At 42.6% G+C, this 18,509-nt stretch overlaps 1 protein-coding gene across 50 annotated transcripts in view; it reads left to right on the plus strand.

The window, feature by feature from the left end:
- The window catches only part of ANK2 (ankyrin 2), an 812,025-nt gene that overhangs the window by 523,343 nt on the left and 270,173 nt on the right, over positions 1 to 18,509 (plus strand). For all 50 annotated transcript variants that reach the window (XM_075349554.1, XM_075349661.1, XM_075349525.1 and 47 more), the window contains 2 exons: positions 8,060 to 8,158; positions 9,534 to 9,632. In XM_075349554.1, coding sequence (XP_075205669.1) covers positions 8,060 to 8,158; positions 9,534 to 9,632 — 198 coding nt within the window. The remainder of the gene's footprint in view (positions 1 to 8,059; positions 8,159 to 9,533; positions 9,633 to 18,509) is intronic.

An 18,509-nucleotide genomic window follows, 5' to 3' on the forward strand; every position in this document is an offset into this window, starting at 1 on the left:
GGCGACAGGTTGGGTCGCAGACGGTGGTCCGGGACCACAGGAGTCGAGGACCGGTATTAGGAACACTGGACAGGAGTGTAACAGACGCAGTCGAGGAAGACTGTTTGCACCAGAAATCCCAGCCACCTTACCGGTAACGAGCACAGCGGGGTACAGGACCCTAGATCAGGGAAGAGCTTCAAGCGCCTTGGCAATTAACCTGTGGAGGATAGTCTCTTTATTAACTTTCCCTAAGAGATCAGAGATTGGAGGCATCATCACAACGCAGTGAATAGGGTTCTCCAAAATACACAACCTACTGAAATCGCAAGTGCCAGCCACCAAGAGCACAGCTGCCATACACATGGGTAGCGGGGCCCCGAAAGCTTCAAGCCAAGGGGCCACAACTGTCAATCAATTTGTGCATGGAGGCAGGGTTCCGGACTTACCAAGTGACACTGGTGGGAGTGGCACCTGGGCGGGCTCCCCCCATAGAGACTGCGGTGCCTAGAGACTTTGGTTTACCATCTGTGTGAGTGTCTGCTTATTCCACCTGATCCATCACCACGCCTACCGTAGTGAGTAATCTGACCCCTGCTCCCCAAGGCCAAGCCACCCGTTCACCAAATCCCCACTATCTGGGGCCTTCCCTACCTGCGGAGGGACTGCCACCTGGCTGCCTCACACCATCTGCCCTGGTACTCCCATCGGCAGCGGTGGTAAATCCCTTTACTGCAACCCACAGGTGGCATCACGAACATTCATCCCCTGTATCCCTTTACATTTGAAGTGGCCGCAGGACCCAGGGTCCGGAGACCCTCGAGCCACAGCAACCCCGGTTCCGAGCAGTTCGACTGCTGCTGGAGCAGCACACTTGCATTGAGTGATTGTGACATAACTTATACCTCCTGGCAGTCAGAAGTTACGGACACAAGATGGCGGCGCAAGACCAAAGGGATTCTGAAAAAAGGTGAAGCCACTGAAAGGTTAGTATGCAAGGGGCTGCTGATAAGTCTTTTGCTTTACCCAGAAAGAAATGAGAAAGGATGATGAAACTTTACATATTTTACACATACTCTCCACTGATGTCAACAAATTTCTTACATCGGTATTCCAAGTTCTGTAAACCTAGCAAAAAGAAGGATTTCTGCTGTGCCTCAAACCAGGCATTTGTAGCAGCCATGACATCAGAAATGGTGTGAAATTTGGTACCCTTGAGGTGTTTCTTCAGCTTTGGTCAGATGATAGTCGGAGGGAACTAGAATAAGGAGGGTGGTCAAACAGCTGGAAGCCCAGTTCTGCCACTTTTGTCGTGGTTGCTTGTGCAGTGTGAGCGGAGGCGTTGTCTTGCAGGAATAAAATTCCTTTGGATAGCTTGCCGCGCCTTTTGGCCTTCAGAGCTGCCTTAAATTGGTCCAAAAGTTCAATGTAATACTTTGCATTGATGGTGGAACCCTTTTGAAGGTAGTCCACTAGCAGCACGCGCTCCTTATCCCAGAACACAGATTCCATCACCTTAGTGGCTGATTTTTGCACCCTGAACTTCTTTGGACGAGCAGAACTACTGTGCCTCCAATCTCCTTGTTTTCAGGGTCATACAAATAAATCCAGGTCTCATCCATAGTGACCAGTCGATCCAGGAAGTTCTTATCAGTGAGGAAACGCTGACAAATGGACCAGGAAGTTTTCACTCACATGCTTCTCTGGTCTGTTGTCAAACATTTGGGGACCCACTTTGCAGATAGCTTCCTCATGTCTAAATGTTCATGGAGAATGACACAAACACGTTCACGGGAAATCCCCATGATGTCTGCTATTGCTTTAGCTGAAATTCGTTGTTTCTCCAGTATGAGGATGTGCACAGCATCGACGATCCCCGCAACAACAACCACTCTTGGTTGTCCAGGATGTTCCTCATCATTGGTGCTGAAGTGGCCCATTTTAAATTTAGCAAACCAGTTCTTATCTATGGAATAAGAAGAGCATTGATCCCCCAATATCTGCGACATATCACCATGAGTATCCTTCATGGACTTTCCCTGCAGAAACAACAATTTTACCACTCCTCTGCTCTCAGTTGCTGTTAATATCACATTAGACTCCGCTACTTTGTTTTTCTGTGCGTGGAACACTGTTGCCATAGGCAACAAACACAAAATGTTGAAAACATACAGTATATTAGACACATAAGGCTTTCATGTGATGTAACATTCGTTACCATAGAAACAAATAAAGATCACAAAAAACTTATCAGCAGCCCCTCGTATTACTAAAAGCAGGGATCTTAAGTTAAAAGCATCACTCCAGTGCTGTAAAAGAGAAATGTTAAGGCACCGTCACACATAACGAGATCGATAGCGAGATCGCTGCTGAGTCACGGTTTCGCAGTAGCGATCCCATTAGCGATCTCGTTATGTGTGACACCTACCAGCGATCAGGCCCCTGCTGTGAGATCTCTAGTCCAGGCCATTTTCTTCAAAGGCGATGTCCTGCTGGTCAGGACACATCGCTGTGTTTGACGCTGTGTGACAGGGTCACAGTGACTGCTGAGATCGTTATACAGGTCACTACTGCAACCTGTATTGTTCCTGCGTCGTTGGTAAGGTCTGACTGTGTGACATCTCACCTGCGACCTCCCAGCGACTTACCAGCGATCCTTATCAGGTCGCATTGTTTTCGGGATCGCTGGTAAGTCGTTGTGTGTGACTGGGCCTTAACCCCTTCCCGACCGCGGGCAGTAAAATTACGTCCTATTTTAACGTGACTTAACGACCAGGGACGTAATTTTACGGCCTAAACTTCATTTGATTGCCGTGGCCATAGCAACGGCTTTCAAATGATGTCCCCTGCTGTTTCTTACAGCAGGGGACCTTTGCTTGACCCCAGGGGGGGTGGCATCGCCAACCCCCATCGACAATCGATGTGATTGGCTGTTCTAATCTGAACCGCCAACCACATCATTCGCACTGATTTCGGCAAAAATAATGCCCGAATTAGTGCGATACTATGAGATCCAGCTATGAGATGCCGTAGCAGCTACAGCAGATCATAGGTGGATCTCAAACATACCGCCCCCAGCTCCTGCAGCACTGATTGGAGCGATCGTGCTATGACGCGCAATCGCTCCAATCAGTGTGCAGTGGGGCGGTCTGATCTGCAGGTGGCCGCCCTCCCCAGGCCTGTGCTGGTCTGGGGAGCCTCCCCCAACATGTCTGCAGCGTGGAGTGGCTGGTACTTGTGGTACCACGCCACCGCTGCCGCCGCTAATGTCACCGTCTTCTTGCCTGCTCCACGTGAGTATTGCACTCTTCTTCCAGCCCGTGCGCGCTCCCGTTATGACCCCTGCGCGCTCCCGTTATGGCCCCTGCGCGCTCCCATTATGGCCCCTGCCCCTGCCCCCCGCGGTCTGCCCCCCCCACGCGCTGATCTGCCCCTCGACTTTCCGATCTGCTCCCCCTGCGATCTGCCTGCCTCCTCTGTCATCTCTATTCTGCTTCCTTCCTTCCTTCTTTGCTTCTCCGGTATCCCCCTCTGCTCTCCCGCCCCCCCTCTGCTCTCCCGCGCCTCCCTCTGCTCTCCTGCGCCCCCCTCTGCTCTCCCCCTCCCCTCTCCCCTTGACGTCCTCTTACCTGCCTTCACCGGGTCGTCCGATTTCTTCACTGGCCCGATCACATCTGCCTCCATCTCTGGGTCCTTCCTGGGTCTTCTGCTGATCTGTCCAACGTCCTGCCTGCTGCTCCTGTACAGATGTCTATCTCGCTTGCCTTCTGTTCCTCCTGCTACTCCTCTGGGTACTGTGAGTATAACTTTTTTTTTTTTTTTTTTTTTTCCCTGTATCCTGTCCATTTTTACACCTCATCTGTCCGTGCGTCCCGCCGAGCACTGATGACGGATGCAGATAACGGATCTGCATCCGTGGTCAATTTTTGGCGTGACTTTTTTTTTTTCCGTATCCCCAATGCGTTTTGTATTGCATCTGTCCGTGCGTCCCGCCATTCGCTGATCAGGGATGCAGATAACGGATCTGCATCCCTGTTCAATTTTTGGCGTGACTTTTTTCCGTATCCGCAACGCTTTTCGTATCGCATCCATCCGTGCGTCTCGCCGAGCGCTGATCAGGGATGCAGATAACGGATTTGCATCCCTGCTCAATTTTTGGCGTGACTTTTTTCCGTATCCCCAATGCTTTTTGTATCGCATCCACCCGTGCGTCTCGCCGAGCGCTGATCAGGGATGCAGATAACGGATCTCCATCCCTGCTCAATTTTTGGCGTGACTTTTTTCCGTATCCCCGATGCTTTTTGTATCGCATCCATCCGTGCGTCTCGCCGAGCGCTGATCACGGATGCACATAACGGATCGGCATCCCTGCTCAATTTTTGGCGTGACTTTTTCTTTTTTTCCGTATCCCCGACGCTTTTTGTATCTCATCCGAATGTGCGTCCTGCAGCGGTCGATCAGTGCACCGCGTCTGTGCGTTTGAAAAGTCAAATGGGGTTCCTTCTCTTCTGAGCCCCACCATGCGCCCAAACAATTTATTTCCACCACATATGAGGTATCTGCGTACTCAGGAAAAATTGCACAATACGTTTTATGGTGCAGTTCTTCCTGATACCGTTGTAAAAAAAAAAAAAAAAGCTACCTGGTTGATGCAAAAATTTTGTGGTAAAAAAAAAATAAAATTTCACGGTTCAATGTTATCAACTTCTGTGGAGCCCCTGGGGGTGCAAGGGGCTCACCAAACATCTAGATAATTTCCTTGAGGGGATGGGGTCACTTGTGAGGGAGCTCCACTGTTTAGGCACCATAGGGGGTCTCCAAACATGACATGGCGTCCGCTAATGATTCCAACCAATTTTGCTGTCAAATGGTGCGCTTTCTCTTCTGAGCCCTGCCATGCGCCCAAACAATTACTTTCCACCACATATGAGGTATCGTCGTACTCAGGAGAAATTGCACAATACGTTTTATGGTACATTTTTTCCTGATACCCTTGTGAAAAAAAAAGCTACGTGGTTCAAGTAACAGTTTTGTGGTGAAAAAAAAAATTGTATTCATGGCTCAACATTATCAACTTGTGTGGAGCCCCTTGGGGCTCGCTAAACATCTAGATAAACTCCTTGAGGCGTCTAGTTTCCAAAATGGTGTCACTTGTGGGGGAGCTCCATTGTTTAGGCACCTCAGGGGGTCTCCAAATGCAACATTACGTCAGCTAATGATTCCAACCAATTTTGCTGTCAAATGGTGCTCTTTCCCTTCTGAGCCCCACCAAAAACAATTACTTTCCACCACATATGAGGTATCTGCGTACTCAGGAGAAAATGCACAATACATTTTATGGTGCATTTTTTACTGATACCCTTGTGAAAAAAAAAGCTACCTAGTTGAAGCAACAGTTTTGTGGTAAAAAAATTTTTTTTTCTTTTCACGGCTCAACGTTATAAACGTCTGTGACGCCCCCAGGGGTTCAAAGTGCTCATCAAACATCTAGAAAAATTATTTGATGGCTCTAGTTTCCAAAATGGGGTCACTTGTGGGGTAGCTCCATTGTTTAGGCACCTCAGGGGGTCTTCAAACCCGACATGGCGTCCGCTAATGAGTGCAGCTAATTTTCAAGTCAAAAATTCAAATGGCGCTCCTTGCCTTCCGAGCCCTGCCGTGTGCCCAAACATTTGATTTCCACCATATATAGGGTATCTGCGTACTCAGGAGAAAATGCACAATACATTTTATGGTGCATTTTTTCCTGATACCATTGTGGGAAAAAAAAGCTACCTCGTTGAAGCAACAGTTTTGTGGTAAATTTTTTTTTTTTCTTTTCACGGCTCAACGTTATAAACTTCTGTGAAGCCCCCAGGGCTTTCAAAGTGCTCATCAAACATCTAGAAAAATTATTTGAGGGCTCTAGTTTCCAAAATGGGGTCACTTGTGGGGTAGCTCAATTGTTTAGGCACCTCAGGGGGTCTTCAAACCCGACATGGCGTCTGCTAATGAGTGCAGCTAATTTTGTGTTCAGAAATTCAAATGGCACTCCTTCCCTTTCGAACTCTGCTGTGCGCCCAAACAATTGATTTTTACCACATATGGGGTATCAGCGTACTCAGGAGAAAATGCACAATAAATTGTAGGGTGCACTTTCTCTTTTCTCCCTTGTGAAAATTACAATTTTATGGCTAAAGTAACATTTTTGTGTTAAAAAGTAAAATTTTCATTTTTTCCTTCCACATTGCTTTGGTTGCTGTGAAGCACCTAAAGGGTTAATAAACTTCTTGGATGTGGTTTTGAGCAGAGTGAGGGGTGCAGATTTTAGAATGGGGTCACTTTTGGGTATTTTCTGTCACCTCGGCCTCTTAAAGTCACCTCAAATGTGATGTGGTCCCTAAAAATAATTCTTTTGTAAATTTTGTTGGAAAAATGAGAAATTGCTGATTAACTTTGACCCCTTCTAACTTTCTAACGAAAAAAAATGTTGTTTCGAAAATTGCGCTGATGTAAAGTAGACATGTGGGAAATGTTATTTAGTAACTATTTTGTGTGACATATTTCTCAGATTTATAGTCATAAATTTTCAAAGTTTGAAAATTGCGAAATTTTCAAAATTTTTGCAAAATTTCCTAAATTTTCACAAATAAACACAAAAAATATCGGCCTAAATTTACCACTGTCAGGAAGTACAATATGTCACGAAAAAACAATCTCAGAATCGCCAGGATCCGTTGAAGCGTTCCAGAGTTATAACCTGTCAAAGTGACACTGGTCAGAATTGCAAAAAATGGCCCGGTCATTAGGGTGTTTTAGTGGCCGGGGGTGAAGGGGTTAATACTGAATTTACCCAGCCACATAACAAACCACATCAGATAAACTATTCCCTAAAAAAGCATAACCCCTTCATGACCTTGGATGTCCTGTTAACCAATTAAATCTCGCTGTCAATCTCTGACAATTGGAGTTAACATGCCATTCCCCGCCCCATCGGTGGCTCCGATGTGATCACGTGATGCTGATGGGTTATCATGACTGATGACCCCTGTCACTGTCATGACATATAGTTCCTGTAAACACTGGCTAAACGCTCTGTACAGCAGAAGTGATTGAAGTATATAATCTTCAAGTCCCCTAAGGGGACTATTAAAACAATAAAAAATAGTTTTAAAATACCAATATATGAAAAAATGTAAAAAACATGCAATTTCAAATAACCCCCTTATGCCCCACTAAAAATATTACAATTACAAAAAATACACATATTTGGTATGGCTACATTCAGAAATGTTCGATCCGGAAAAATCTAAGATAAATTAATCTGATCGCTAAAAGGCTTAAAGAGAAAAAAAACAAAACCAGAATTACGATTTTTTTGGTCGCCGCAACATTACAATAAAATGCAATAAGAAGGGATCAAAACATGGCATCTTCACAAATATGGTATAATTAAAAACGTCAGTTCAGGATGCAAAAAATAAGCCATCACTGAGCCCCAGATCCCGAAAAATGAGAACTCTACAGGTGTCGGAAAATGGCAACAAAAGCGCTATTCTTTTTATTTTATTTTTTTTTACATATTTCTGATTTTTTTTTCACCACTGAAATAGAAAAAAAAAACGATGGTGGAAGGGCATTTTTTTTTTTTTTTACAATTTCACCGCGCACAGATTTTTTTTCCCCTGATTTTCAGTACAATATGTGGCAAAATGAATGGCGTCATTCAAAAGTACAACTCGTCTCTCAAAAACCAAGCCCTCAGTGGCTGTATTGATGGTAAAATAAACAACTTATGGCTCTTGGAAGAGCGGGAGGAGGAAACAAAAAATGGAAAATCGCCAGATGATGAAGGGGTTAAATAAGCCTAGACCTTCAGATGTTGGTAGTTATGGCCTCAGCGTATTGTGTTTACAAACTTCTAGAGGTTTGGAGCTTTTTGTGATGTCTGAGACAAAAGATGTCAAGTAGGATATGGTTTTATGCAATATTCCAATGCTCGGCACAGTAGATTGTGTTTTCCTTATGAATGAATCTGCTTCACATTCCTCCAGAAAAATGACTTTTCCTTTGTCTAATCATATGCTTTATTCTGTTACAGAATGGACTTAATGCTTTACACCTTGCTGCCAAAGAGGGTCACCTGTATCTTGTGCAGGAGCTGCTGGAAAGAGGCTCTTCAGTGGACTCTGCAACTAAGGTATGAAGACTATGTTATAGAATACACTAACATCAGGGTGAGAGTAATGGACCGCTACTTGCAAGCTTCACCATATTGTCTATCTGTACCACGTACACGAAGAGTGACGACAGTAAGAAAAGGAAAGCGCTGGATAGAAATAATTGAAATACTGTTGAACATGTCTATGTACATAGTTACATAGTTAGTTAAGTTGAAAAAAGACCTAGGTCCATCTAGTTCAACCTTCCTCCACCAGTTCTACATTTGGTCACTAAGTCATTTATAACCAACTATGTTGTGTGTACTGAGGAAATCATCCAGCCCTTTTTTAAAAGCTGTTATAGTATCTGCCATTACTACCTCTTGTGGAAGTGTATTCCACAGTCTGACTGCTCTAACTGTAAAGAACCCTTTCCTATTTAGCTGTCGGAATCACTTTTCTTCCACTCGCAGTGAGTGCCCCCTGGTCCTTAGTACTGTCTTTGGAAGAAATAAGTCATGTGCCAGTCCTTTATATTGACCACACATGTATTTATACAAATAAATGAGATCTCCTCTGAGACGTCTTTTTTCTAAGTTAAACATAGCTAACTTTTTCAACCTGTCATCATATGGGAGGCCTTCCATTCCTTGTAATAGTCTAGTTGCCCGCCTTTTAACTGACTCTAACTTCTGAATGTCCTTTTTAAAATGTGGAGCCCAAAACTGGATCCCATATTCCAGATGTGGTCTTGCAAGTGATTTATAGATGGGTAACAATATGTTGGGATCATGGGACCTAATCTCTCTTTTTATACACCCTAAAATCTTGTTTGCTTTAGCAGCTGCTGCTTGACATTGAGTGCTGCTGCTCCGCTTACTTGTAATGAGAATACCCAAGTCCTTCTCCTGTTCTGTAATCCCGAGTTTACTTCCATTTAATGTATACGCAGTTATAGGATTACTCCATCCTAGGTGCATTACTTTACATTTATGAACATCATTTGCCAAGTATCTGCCCATTCTGACATCTTATCCAGATCGTTTTGTAATATTATACTATCAAGGTCAGTTTTTAATATCCGCCATAGTTTGGTGTCATCAGCAAAAACTGACACTGTACTATCAATCCCATCCACAAGGTCATTAATAAAGAGATTAAAAAGAATTGGTCCTAGCACAGATCCCTGCGACACCCCACTGCTGACTATAGCCCATTTAGAGAATGTACCATTTATGACAACTCTTTGTTTCCTATCTTTTAGCCAATTCCTTACCCAGTTGCATATCGTTTCCCCTAGTCCTTGCTATACAATACACTAATGGTGCAGGAAAAATAAAAAGTAAAGAGTAAGATATATTGTAATAATAAGTAATAGTGACGCTGCATTCAGTTTTTTGCATTCTTTTTCAGAAAGGGAACACAGCACTTCACATTGCGTCACTCGCTGGGCAGGTAGAAGTCGTCAAGACTCTCGTCAAGCAAGGAGCCAATATCAATGCCCAGTCCCAGGTATTGTAAAGCTCATGAATATTTTAATAAACCCGGCGTATCTCTGAGCATGTGGTTAAGAAATCCCTATATAGAATCTGTAGGACTGATTTCATTAGGGAAAACCAGTCTTTAAAGCCTTGATAATGGAAGACATTAATCGTTCTTACTATATAGGAAACTCAGCATTGTTTTCCATCACTTGCTGTTTATATGGGTGAAGCCACCAGGAATGCCAGCCCATCACTTACAGGGGAACAAGAACCTATGCTGACCTGCGATGTAGTGACCATTTACAAGTTGAAATGATAACAATTGTTTTCTTCATTCTCATGTGTGTACTTCTTTTGTATAACTAGGTAGGATAGCATGTTTCAAATTCAAAAATTCAAACAGGATGAATATAGATACAATTGTAATCAAGCAGCTTTAGTTGCACATTTGGCTGACTTAAAGCCGACATACAGATTAGATGGCTGTTGGCCGACCTATTGTTTGGACCGAGGCCATCTCAGACGGCTTTCCCATACATATGATTGCTCGGTTTGCCAACTGCTTCTGTGGTCTCTATGAGAGAGCCACCACCAGGGATGTCTGATGATGACTTATCTTCAGGAAAACAAAAGCATCAGCAGTTCAACATTGGACATGCCAGGCCTTAACTCACCTGACAATCAATTTGTCTGCATCCTCCATACTCATATTAGAGCATTTGCCAACCCATTGATATCGTCAAGTTCGGCTGACATTAAAGAGGTTGTCCACTACTTTAACACTGATGGCCAATCCTTAGGATAGGTCATCAATGTCTCATCGGCCAGAGTTCAACACCCGGCACCCCTGAAAGCAGCAAGTGTTCAGAAATGCTCAGTTCCGGAGCTACCCCATGTTCTATTGGTGGCTGAAGATGGGTACTGCACATCCAACTCCTATTCAAATGAATAGAAGACGGATGTGCAGTACCTAGACACAGCCGCTATCAGAAGACAAAGCATCTCCAGAACTGAACATTTCTACCCACCAGCTGTTGGCGGCGGCACTGATAACAACTAAATTGCAGGTCAGACCCTGGCCAATCAGACATTGATGACGTACCCAAAGGATAGGCCATCAATGTATAAGTAGTGGACAAACTTTTTAAGTTAATGTGGGAGCTTTAGTGACTGGGAAAAGAAGAATTGTCCCATAAGTAAAATAGATCACATACCCATAGAATAGATAAATATATGATTTCTGGCAGGACGGCTGCTTTGACCCTCATGATCATGAAGCCCAAAACCCCTCATGTGGAAGAAGGAATAGTGAGCATTGCTCCATTAATAACTGTCTATAGGAGAGTTGGCTGTATATGCTTACCAATGTTCATGTACAGTACACAGGGGACATCATCGGGATCCCCACTCTCCCTCCTAGTGTTCATAAGTTTATCAGCTAACTTATAGATATGTTAATTATGGGACAACTCCTTTAATCTTAAGTCCATGTCCTATTCGGAGGATAATGCATTCTATAATGTTTTATAGCTGCAACGATTTTCTTTACAATTGGCTTTGCTTTTACAGATTGTATACATCCACCCATCAGTGGCTTGGAACTTTAGTTATACAGAGTTATATATATTCTTATCTTATCCTACCGCAGACCACCATGATTGAGTCAATAATTAGGCCATATGCAGGGCAATATCCACAATGTCTAAAGGTACCGTCACACATAACGAGATCGCTAGCGAGATCGCAGCTGAGTCACGGTTTCTGTGACGCAGTAGCGATCCCGTTAGCGATCTTGTTATGTGTGACATCTACCAGTGATCAGGCCCCTGCTGTGAGATCTCTAGTCGTTGCCGAATGGTCCAGGTCATTTTCTTCAAAGGTGATGTCCTGCTGGGCAGGACACATCGCTGTGTTTGACACTGTGTGACAGGGTCACAGTGACTGCTGAGATCGTTATACAGGTCGCTACTGCGACCTGTATTGTTCCTGCATCGCTGGTAAGATCTGACTGTGTGACATCTTACCAGCGACCTCCCAGCGACTTACCTGTGATCCCCATCAGGTCGCATCGTTTTCAGGATCGCTGGTAAGTCGTTGTGTGTGACTGGGCCTTTAGGCTATGTTCACATGTCCAGTAGTTATTTTCATTTTTAGATCTGTTTTGTGATGACAAATATGGAAACAAAATAATCCTCAGGGTTCATTGATTTGAATGGGCAAGGAAGTGTCCTTTACAAACTAATGACAACTGGACTTTTGAACAGAACCTAATATATAATCTTTATGTGCTTGTTATTTTACTGAGATAATGTTTATCAAGCTGTAAAATGTAACAAATTGTAAGAAATGGATTCTTGGCTTGCATAAAGCAAAGAACAGCTCTGTGGACACTGCTATCAGGTTCACTCTTGGAGCCTCCTTGGAAATAGTTTTGCTACAAAGAATAACACGGTATATAGCTCTATTCCAAAACTGTGGAACAAAATGGACATCAGGTCAGTGGGATCTGATGGACACCAGTGTAATCGTTTAGCAGATCCAACAATGCTTTGTGATTTCTGGTATGAACAAAAACCACAAGAAGAGGCCAAAGTCTTGGATACTGATGCAGAAGAGTATCCAGAAATGTTAGGCTTTGTGTTATTAATGGCCAGAGACAGCACAGTGATCCAATAGGTATATTCTCTTAGGTGAATTAAATAATTCATCTCAGTGATCCAAAATCTCCATAATCGGAATTTCGAGAACTATGAGGATAATACTTTTTGATGAATCATCTCATCTTATTTAGGAATTTTTTTCATCTGTGCATTTTGCAGCCTATTGGGATCAACAGCTGAGCAATCTTATTGGCTTGTAGATAAGGATATTCTTTTAATGGGGTATATTGGTTTTAAAAAAACAATTTTCCAGTAGTTTGTTTGGAAATTATTTGATTGTAAAGGCAGTTTCCTAATCAAGACCCTCATCTATAAGTCAGAGTGGAGAATGAGTAAATAACATTTTTTTCACTATGGATGACCAAGCATGATCTTTGTCAGTTGTTGTCCAGAACTTTAAATTACTTAAAGAGGTTGTCCACTACTTTTACATTGATGGCCTATCCTTAGGATAGGTAATCAATGTCTGATTGGCCAGGGTCTTACATCCGTCACCCACGTTGTTCATCTGTTCTCGGTGGCGGAAGCAGGCAGCCGGAAATACTCAGTTCCAGGGCTGCACCGTCAATTGATAGCAGCCGTAGACAGGTACTGCATCCCTTAACTCACCTGACAATCAATTTGTCTGCATCCTCCATACACATATTAGCGTGTTTGCCAACCCATTGATATCGTTGAGTTCGGCCAATATTAAAGAAGTTGTCTACTACTTTAACGTTAATGGCTTATTCTTAGGATAGGCCATCAATGTCTGATTTGCCAGGATCCAATACCCAGTACCCCTGCCGGCAGCAGGTGACCGATAATGCTCAGTTCCATAGCTGCCCTGTCTTCAGGTGGTGGCTGCGAACGGGTGCTGCACATCCCATTCAAATCAATAGGAGGCAGATATTCAGTACCCGGCTGCGGCCGCTATCAGAAGACAGATCATTGCTCCAGAACTGAGCATTTCTGGCTGCCTGCTGCCGCCACCGGCATCGAGAGCAGATGATCAGCGGGAGAGCTGGGTGTCGGACCCCGGTCGATCAGACCTTGATTACCTATCCTAAGGAGTGGATAACCTTTTTATTTTTTTCCGCTCTGTGGACCATCAGGAAAACTGAACACTTGCTGCTATTTTCCCCACAGATTTTAGTAGATCACTCTAGGTCTAGGAAAATCTATGCTCAGATTATTGATTGACCCTTCTAAAGCTGAGCCCGCACACAGCTTTACTGTAGCTGCAAGGTAACTGAAATCTTCAGCAGCCCTGTGCCACTGTGATTTACATCTGTTATTTATCCAATCACACTATTTTGCAGGGACATTGTGTTTTCATCTGCAGAATTAAGTGATTGTATAAACAAGATATATTGTAATAATAAGTAATAGTGACGCTGCATTCAGAACCGCTGCAGTTTTCGGGGGTGGATAGCCGTTGCGTGTGGGCACAGCTTAACAACAGATTGACCAGTGTGGACAACTAATTTAGGCAGAAATATCATTTTTTTTTACAATGCTTTTAGTTATAAAATGCAGCTTGCTATTTTAACTAAAAATTATGGGAGCAGCTTAAAGAAAGGATTTTCCAGTTGGACAAGATCTAAACTGCCGACATTACACTGAGTGACCTTTTGCAAGTGGCTCCTCTCGTGAATGTCTGGAGGTAGGGTATGGCTCTCACTCCGCTGACATGTATCTAACAGACAGAATTTGCCTTCAGCACAAGCTACGTATTCATTGCTTCTCAGTAAGCACATAGCAGATGGCATGTTTACTTGGTGGAAAGGTGTATGTTACATACACCCTGCAGTAAGAAAGAAGACATTTAGCAGGTTTTGAGACCAGTAGGTTTTTATCCCATTTTCCAATCTCAATAAATGTATTTAAGAATAATATCACTGCTTGCTGTTAACTTAACAATTTTTCATAACAGAAAGTTGTTGTTTCTATATAATGTACAAGACTTAACAGATGAATATGGTGTCTATAAAATCATCTGTTGTGGAAATGCTGATGTCATTCTCCTTCCAATCCTTAAAGAGAACCTGTAAGGTCCAATATGCACCCAGAACCACGAGCAGTTCTGGGTGCATATTGCTAATCCCTGCCTAATGGTCCCTGTATACACTAGCATAGATAAAGGGATCTATAGAAAAAGTATTTCTAAAGAGCTTTTATCGTATGCTAATGAGCTTGGGGACTAGTCCCCTGGGAGTTAGTTCCCATAGCTAGTCGGTCCCATTAGCATGTTAGTAGGCCCCTCGCTCATTAGCATACAATATAATATCTTTAGAAATACTTTTTGTAAAGATCTCTTTATCTATGCTAGTGTATACAGGGACAGTTAGGCAGGGATTAGCAATATGCACCTAGAACTGCTCGTGGTTCTGGGTGCATATTGGACCTGACAAGTTCCTTTTAAGTCATTAGTATCAGATTGGTGGGGGATCAACATTCAGTACACCCACAAATCAGTTATTAGCTCAGTTGGCAGCTAGACGTAAATACTAAATAGCGCAGCTAATTTCAGTGTGCAGCGGACACTGCTGAGAACTACAGATCAGCTCTTATTCTAATTCTCTTTACTAATTTCTTCACTTGTGCACTGGATGATGTATTTTCATATAGAAATAACAAGACCTTTGAACAATCAGATTGCAATGATTAGAAGATCTGCTCTTGAAAATGCTGAAGGTGGAAATTGGAGAATTATGATTATGTAGGACTGATAACAGGTCAGGAATAGTGATAGGTGAACCCGAATTGTAAAGTTTGGGATCCATTTCGGATACAGTACATAGTGTCTATGCACTAACCCCGAACACGGAGTTCTCAGGGAACTTTGTGTTACTGTTCAGATTTGGCCACCCCGTAATTTAAGAGAAAAAAAAAAAAAGACCAAGAAAGAAATTAGAATAAATCACCTTATTTTGATGTGTTTTTTTCCCCAGGAGATGCAGTTTTGGTGCAGGAATATGGTGTATAAATTCCAGCACCAAACCTGCATCTCTTGACAAAAAACACACAAAAAACTATTTTGATGCGATTTCGGTGTGGTTTTGTTCCAGAAGATTCAAATTTTGTGCAGATATCTAGTGTAGAAATCTCAGAAAACCACTTTTTTTGGGGCAAGAGGTGCAGATTTGGTGCTGAAATTTATACACCAAATTCCTGCACCAAATCTGCATCTCCTGGCAAAAAAAGCGCTTCAAAACGTCATTCGGTTTTAATACAATTTGTTTTGCCAGGAACTGCAGTTTTGGTGCTGAAATTTGTACAACAAATTCCTGCAGCAAGTCTGCAAAAAACGCATCAATATCATATTAGTTTTTTGTCAGAAGATGCAGATTTGGTGCAAGAATTTGGTGTATAAACTTCAGCACCAAATCTGCATCTCCTGGCAAAAAACCCCACGGTTTTCTGCCAGGAAATGAAGGTCTGATTGTATGACCTGATGATGATGTGTATGATGTCAGTTGCTGGCCTCTGATTGGCCGGCGGCTGCCATGGGAATAGCTGTGCACAGAGCTTGTCTTGTCAGTTATCTGAAATAAAGCATTGACTGCGGCAGCCCCTGCATCGGCCGTGATCATCAAGGGGGTCTTGTGTTTGAGACCCCTGATCTAGCATATGTCCTGCTGCATTTGAATTATAAATACATTACAGACAAAACTAATCTGAAATCAGTGTCAGACAATGTATTTGCTTGTCATAAGTGACTGCACTAAGTTTTTGCCTTTCTTGTGCAATTTATTTTGTGAAGATGAGGAATCTTTTTTTTTCTAAGTACAAAAGATAATTCCCAAAATTTCAGACCTTTAACTAAAACGGTCTGCCTCAGTGTGGATGTCACAACATTTTTTTTGCACATCTGTTTTACTAGTCAAATTTTACATATTTACATGCCACATCAATACAGCTTTCTGTTGCAGGTGCTGGCCTTTTGGTCATGTATCTACCTAAGGGCTCGTGCGCACACTGCGTCCTGTCCATTGCAGAAATAAATGCATCCTCTGGCAGTTTCTGATTTTGACATTTTTGCTTTTGTCAAAAAAACGCATGCATTTTAAGCGCGTTTTCCGTGCGTTTTTTGTGCGTTTTAAGCACTTTTCCAATGCATTTTCAATGCTTAAATTTTGATGCGTTTACAAAACTTTGTCAATGGAAAATAAAGTTTATTCAATAAAACACCATGAGAAAAAATAATCCTACTGTTGACATTTCCTGATTCTAAAAGTATATTAAATAATAATATTAATTAATTTAAATTACCGTAATATTAAATATAGTACAACTCTCATTTTATTTAGGGCTGGATGTGAGGTCAACAGTAAATCTCTTGACCTCACTTCCAGGCCAAAACACATGCTTTTTTGATGGAAAAAAAATCATGGAGATTTCAACATACAGTTAGGTCCAGAAATATTTGGACAGTGACACAATTTTCGCGAGTTGGGCTCTGCATGCCACCACATTGGATTTGAAATGAAACCTCTACAACAGAATTCAAGTGCAGATTGTAACGTTTAATTTGAAGGTTTGAACAAAAATATCTGATAGAAATTGTAGGAATTGTACACATTTCTTTACAAACACTCCACATTTTAGGAGGTCAAAAGTAATTGGACAAATAAACCAAACCCAAACAAAATATTTTTATTTTCAATATTTTGTTGCGAATCCTTTGGAGGCAATCACTGCCTTAAGTCTGGAACCCATGGACATCACCAAACGCTGGGTTTCCTCCTTCTTAATGCTTTGCCAGGCCTTTACAGCCGCAGCCTTCAGGTCTTGCTTGTTTGTGGGTCTTTCCGTCTTAAGTCTGGATTTGAGCAAGTGAAATGCATGCTCAATTGGGTTAAGATCTGGTGATTGACTTGGCCATTGCAGAATGTTCCACTTTTTTGCACTCATGAACTCCTGGGTAGCTTTGGCTGTATGCTTGGGGTCATTGTCCATCTGTACTATGAAGCGCCGTCCGATCAACTTTGCGGCATTTGGCTGAATCTGGGCTGAAAGTATATCCCGGTACACTTCAGAATTCATCCGGCTACTCTTGTCTGCTGTTATGTCATCAATAAACACAAGTGACCCAGTGCCATTGAAAGCCATGCATGCCCATGCCATCACGTTGCCTCCACCATGTTTTACAGAGGATGTGGTGTGCCTTGGATCATGTGCCGTTCCCTTTCTTCTCCAAACTTTTTTCTTCCCATCATTCTGGTTCAGGTTGATCTTTGTCTCATCTGTCCATAAAATACTTTTCCAGAACTGAGCTGGCTTCATGAGGTGTTTTTCAGCAAATTTAACTCTGGCCTGTCTATTTTTGGAATTGATGAATGGTTTGCATCTAGATGTGAACCCTTTGTATTTACTTTCATGGAGTCTTCTCTTTACTGTTGACTTAGAGACAGATACACCTACTTCACTGAGAGTGTTCTGGACTTCAGTTGATGTTGTGAACGGGTTCTTCTTCACCAAAGAAAGTATGCGGCGATCATCCACCACTGTTGTCATCCGTGGACGCCCAGGCCTTTTTGAGTTCCCAAGCTCACCAGTCAATTCCTTTTTTCTCAGAATGTACCCGACTGTTGATTTTGCTACTCCAAGCATGTCTGCTATCTCTCTGATGGATTTTTTCTTTTTTTTCAGCCTCAGGATGTTCTGCTTCACCTCAATTGAGAGTTCCTTAGACCGCATGTTGTCTGGTCACAGCAACAGCTTCCAAATGCAAAACCACACACCTGTAATCAACCCCAGACCTTTTAACTACTTCATTGATTACAGGTTAACGAGGGAGACGCCTTCAGAATTAATTGCAGCCCTTAGAGTCCCTTGTCCAATTACTTTTGGTCCCTTGAAAAAGAGGAGGCTATGCATTACAGAGCTATGATTCCTAAACCCTTTCTCCGATTTGGATGTGAAAACTCTCATATTGCAGCTGGGAGTGTGCACTTTCAGCCCATATTAAATATATAATTGTATTTCTGAACATGTTTTTGTAAACAGCTAAAATAACAAAACTTGTGTCACTGTCCAAATATTTCTGGACCTAACTGTAAATGCAGGGAAAACGCAATGCTTATTATTTTGGCTGCGTTTTCAAACATCTCATTGATTTCAATGGTTGATAAATGCTACCAAAACACACTGAAGAAGTGACATGCTGCATTTTTAAAAGCAGAGATTTTGTCAAATTTTTGACACTCAAAATGCTGCGTTTAAAAAAGCATCGTACTCACAAATTTTGCATAATTCGCATA

The sequence above is a fragment of the Anomaloglossus baeobatrachus genome, chromosome 1, assembly GCF_048569485.1.
Source record: "Anomaloglossus baeobatrachus isolate aAnoBae1 chromosome 1, aAnoBae1.hap1, whole genome shotgun sequence".
NCBI classification, from domain to species: domain Eukaryota; kingdom Metazoa; phylum Chordata; class Amphibia; order Anura; family Aromobatidae; genus Anomaloglossus; species Anomaloglossus baeobatrachus.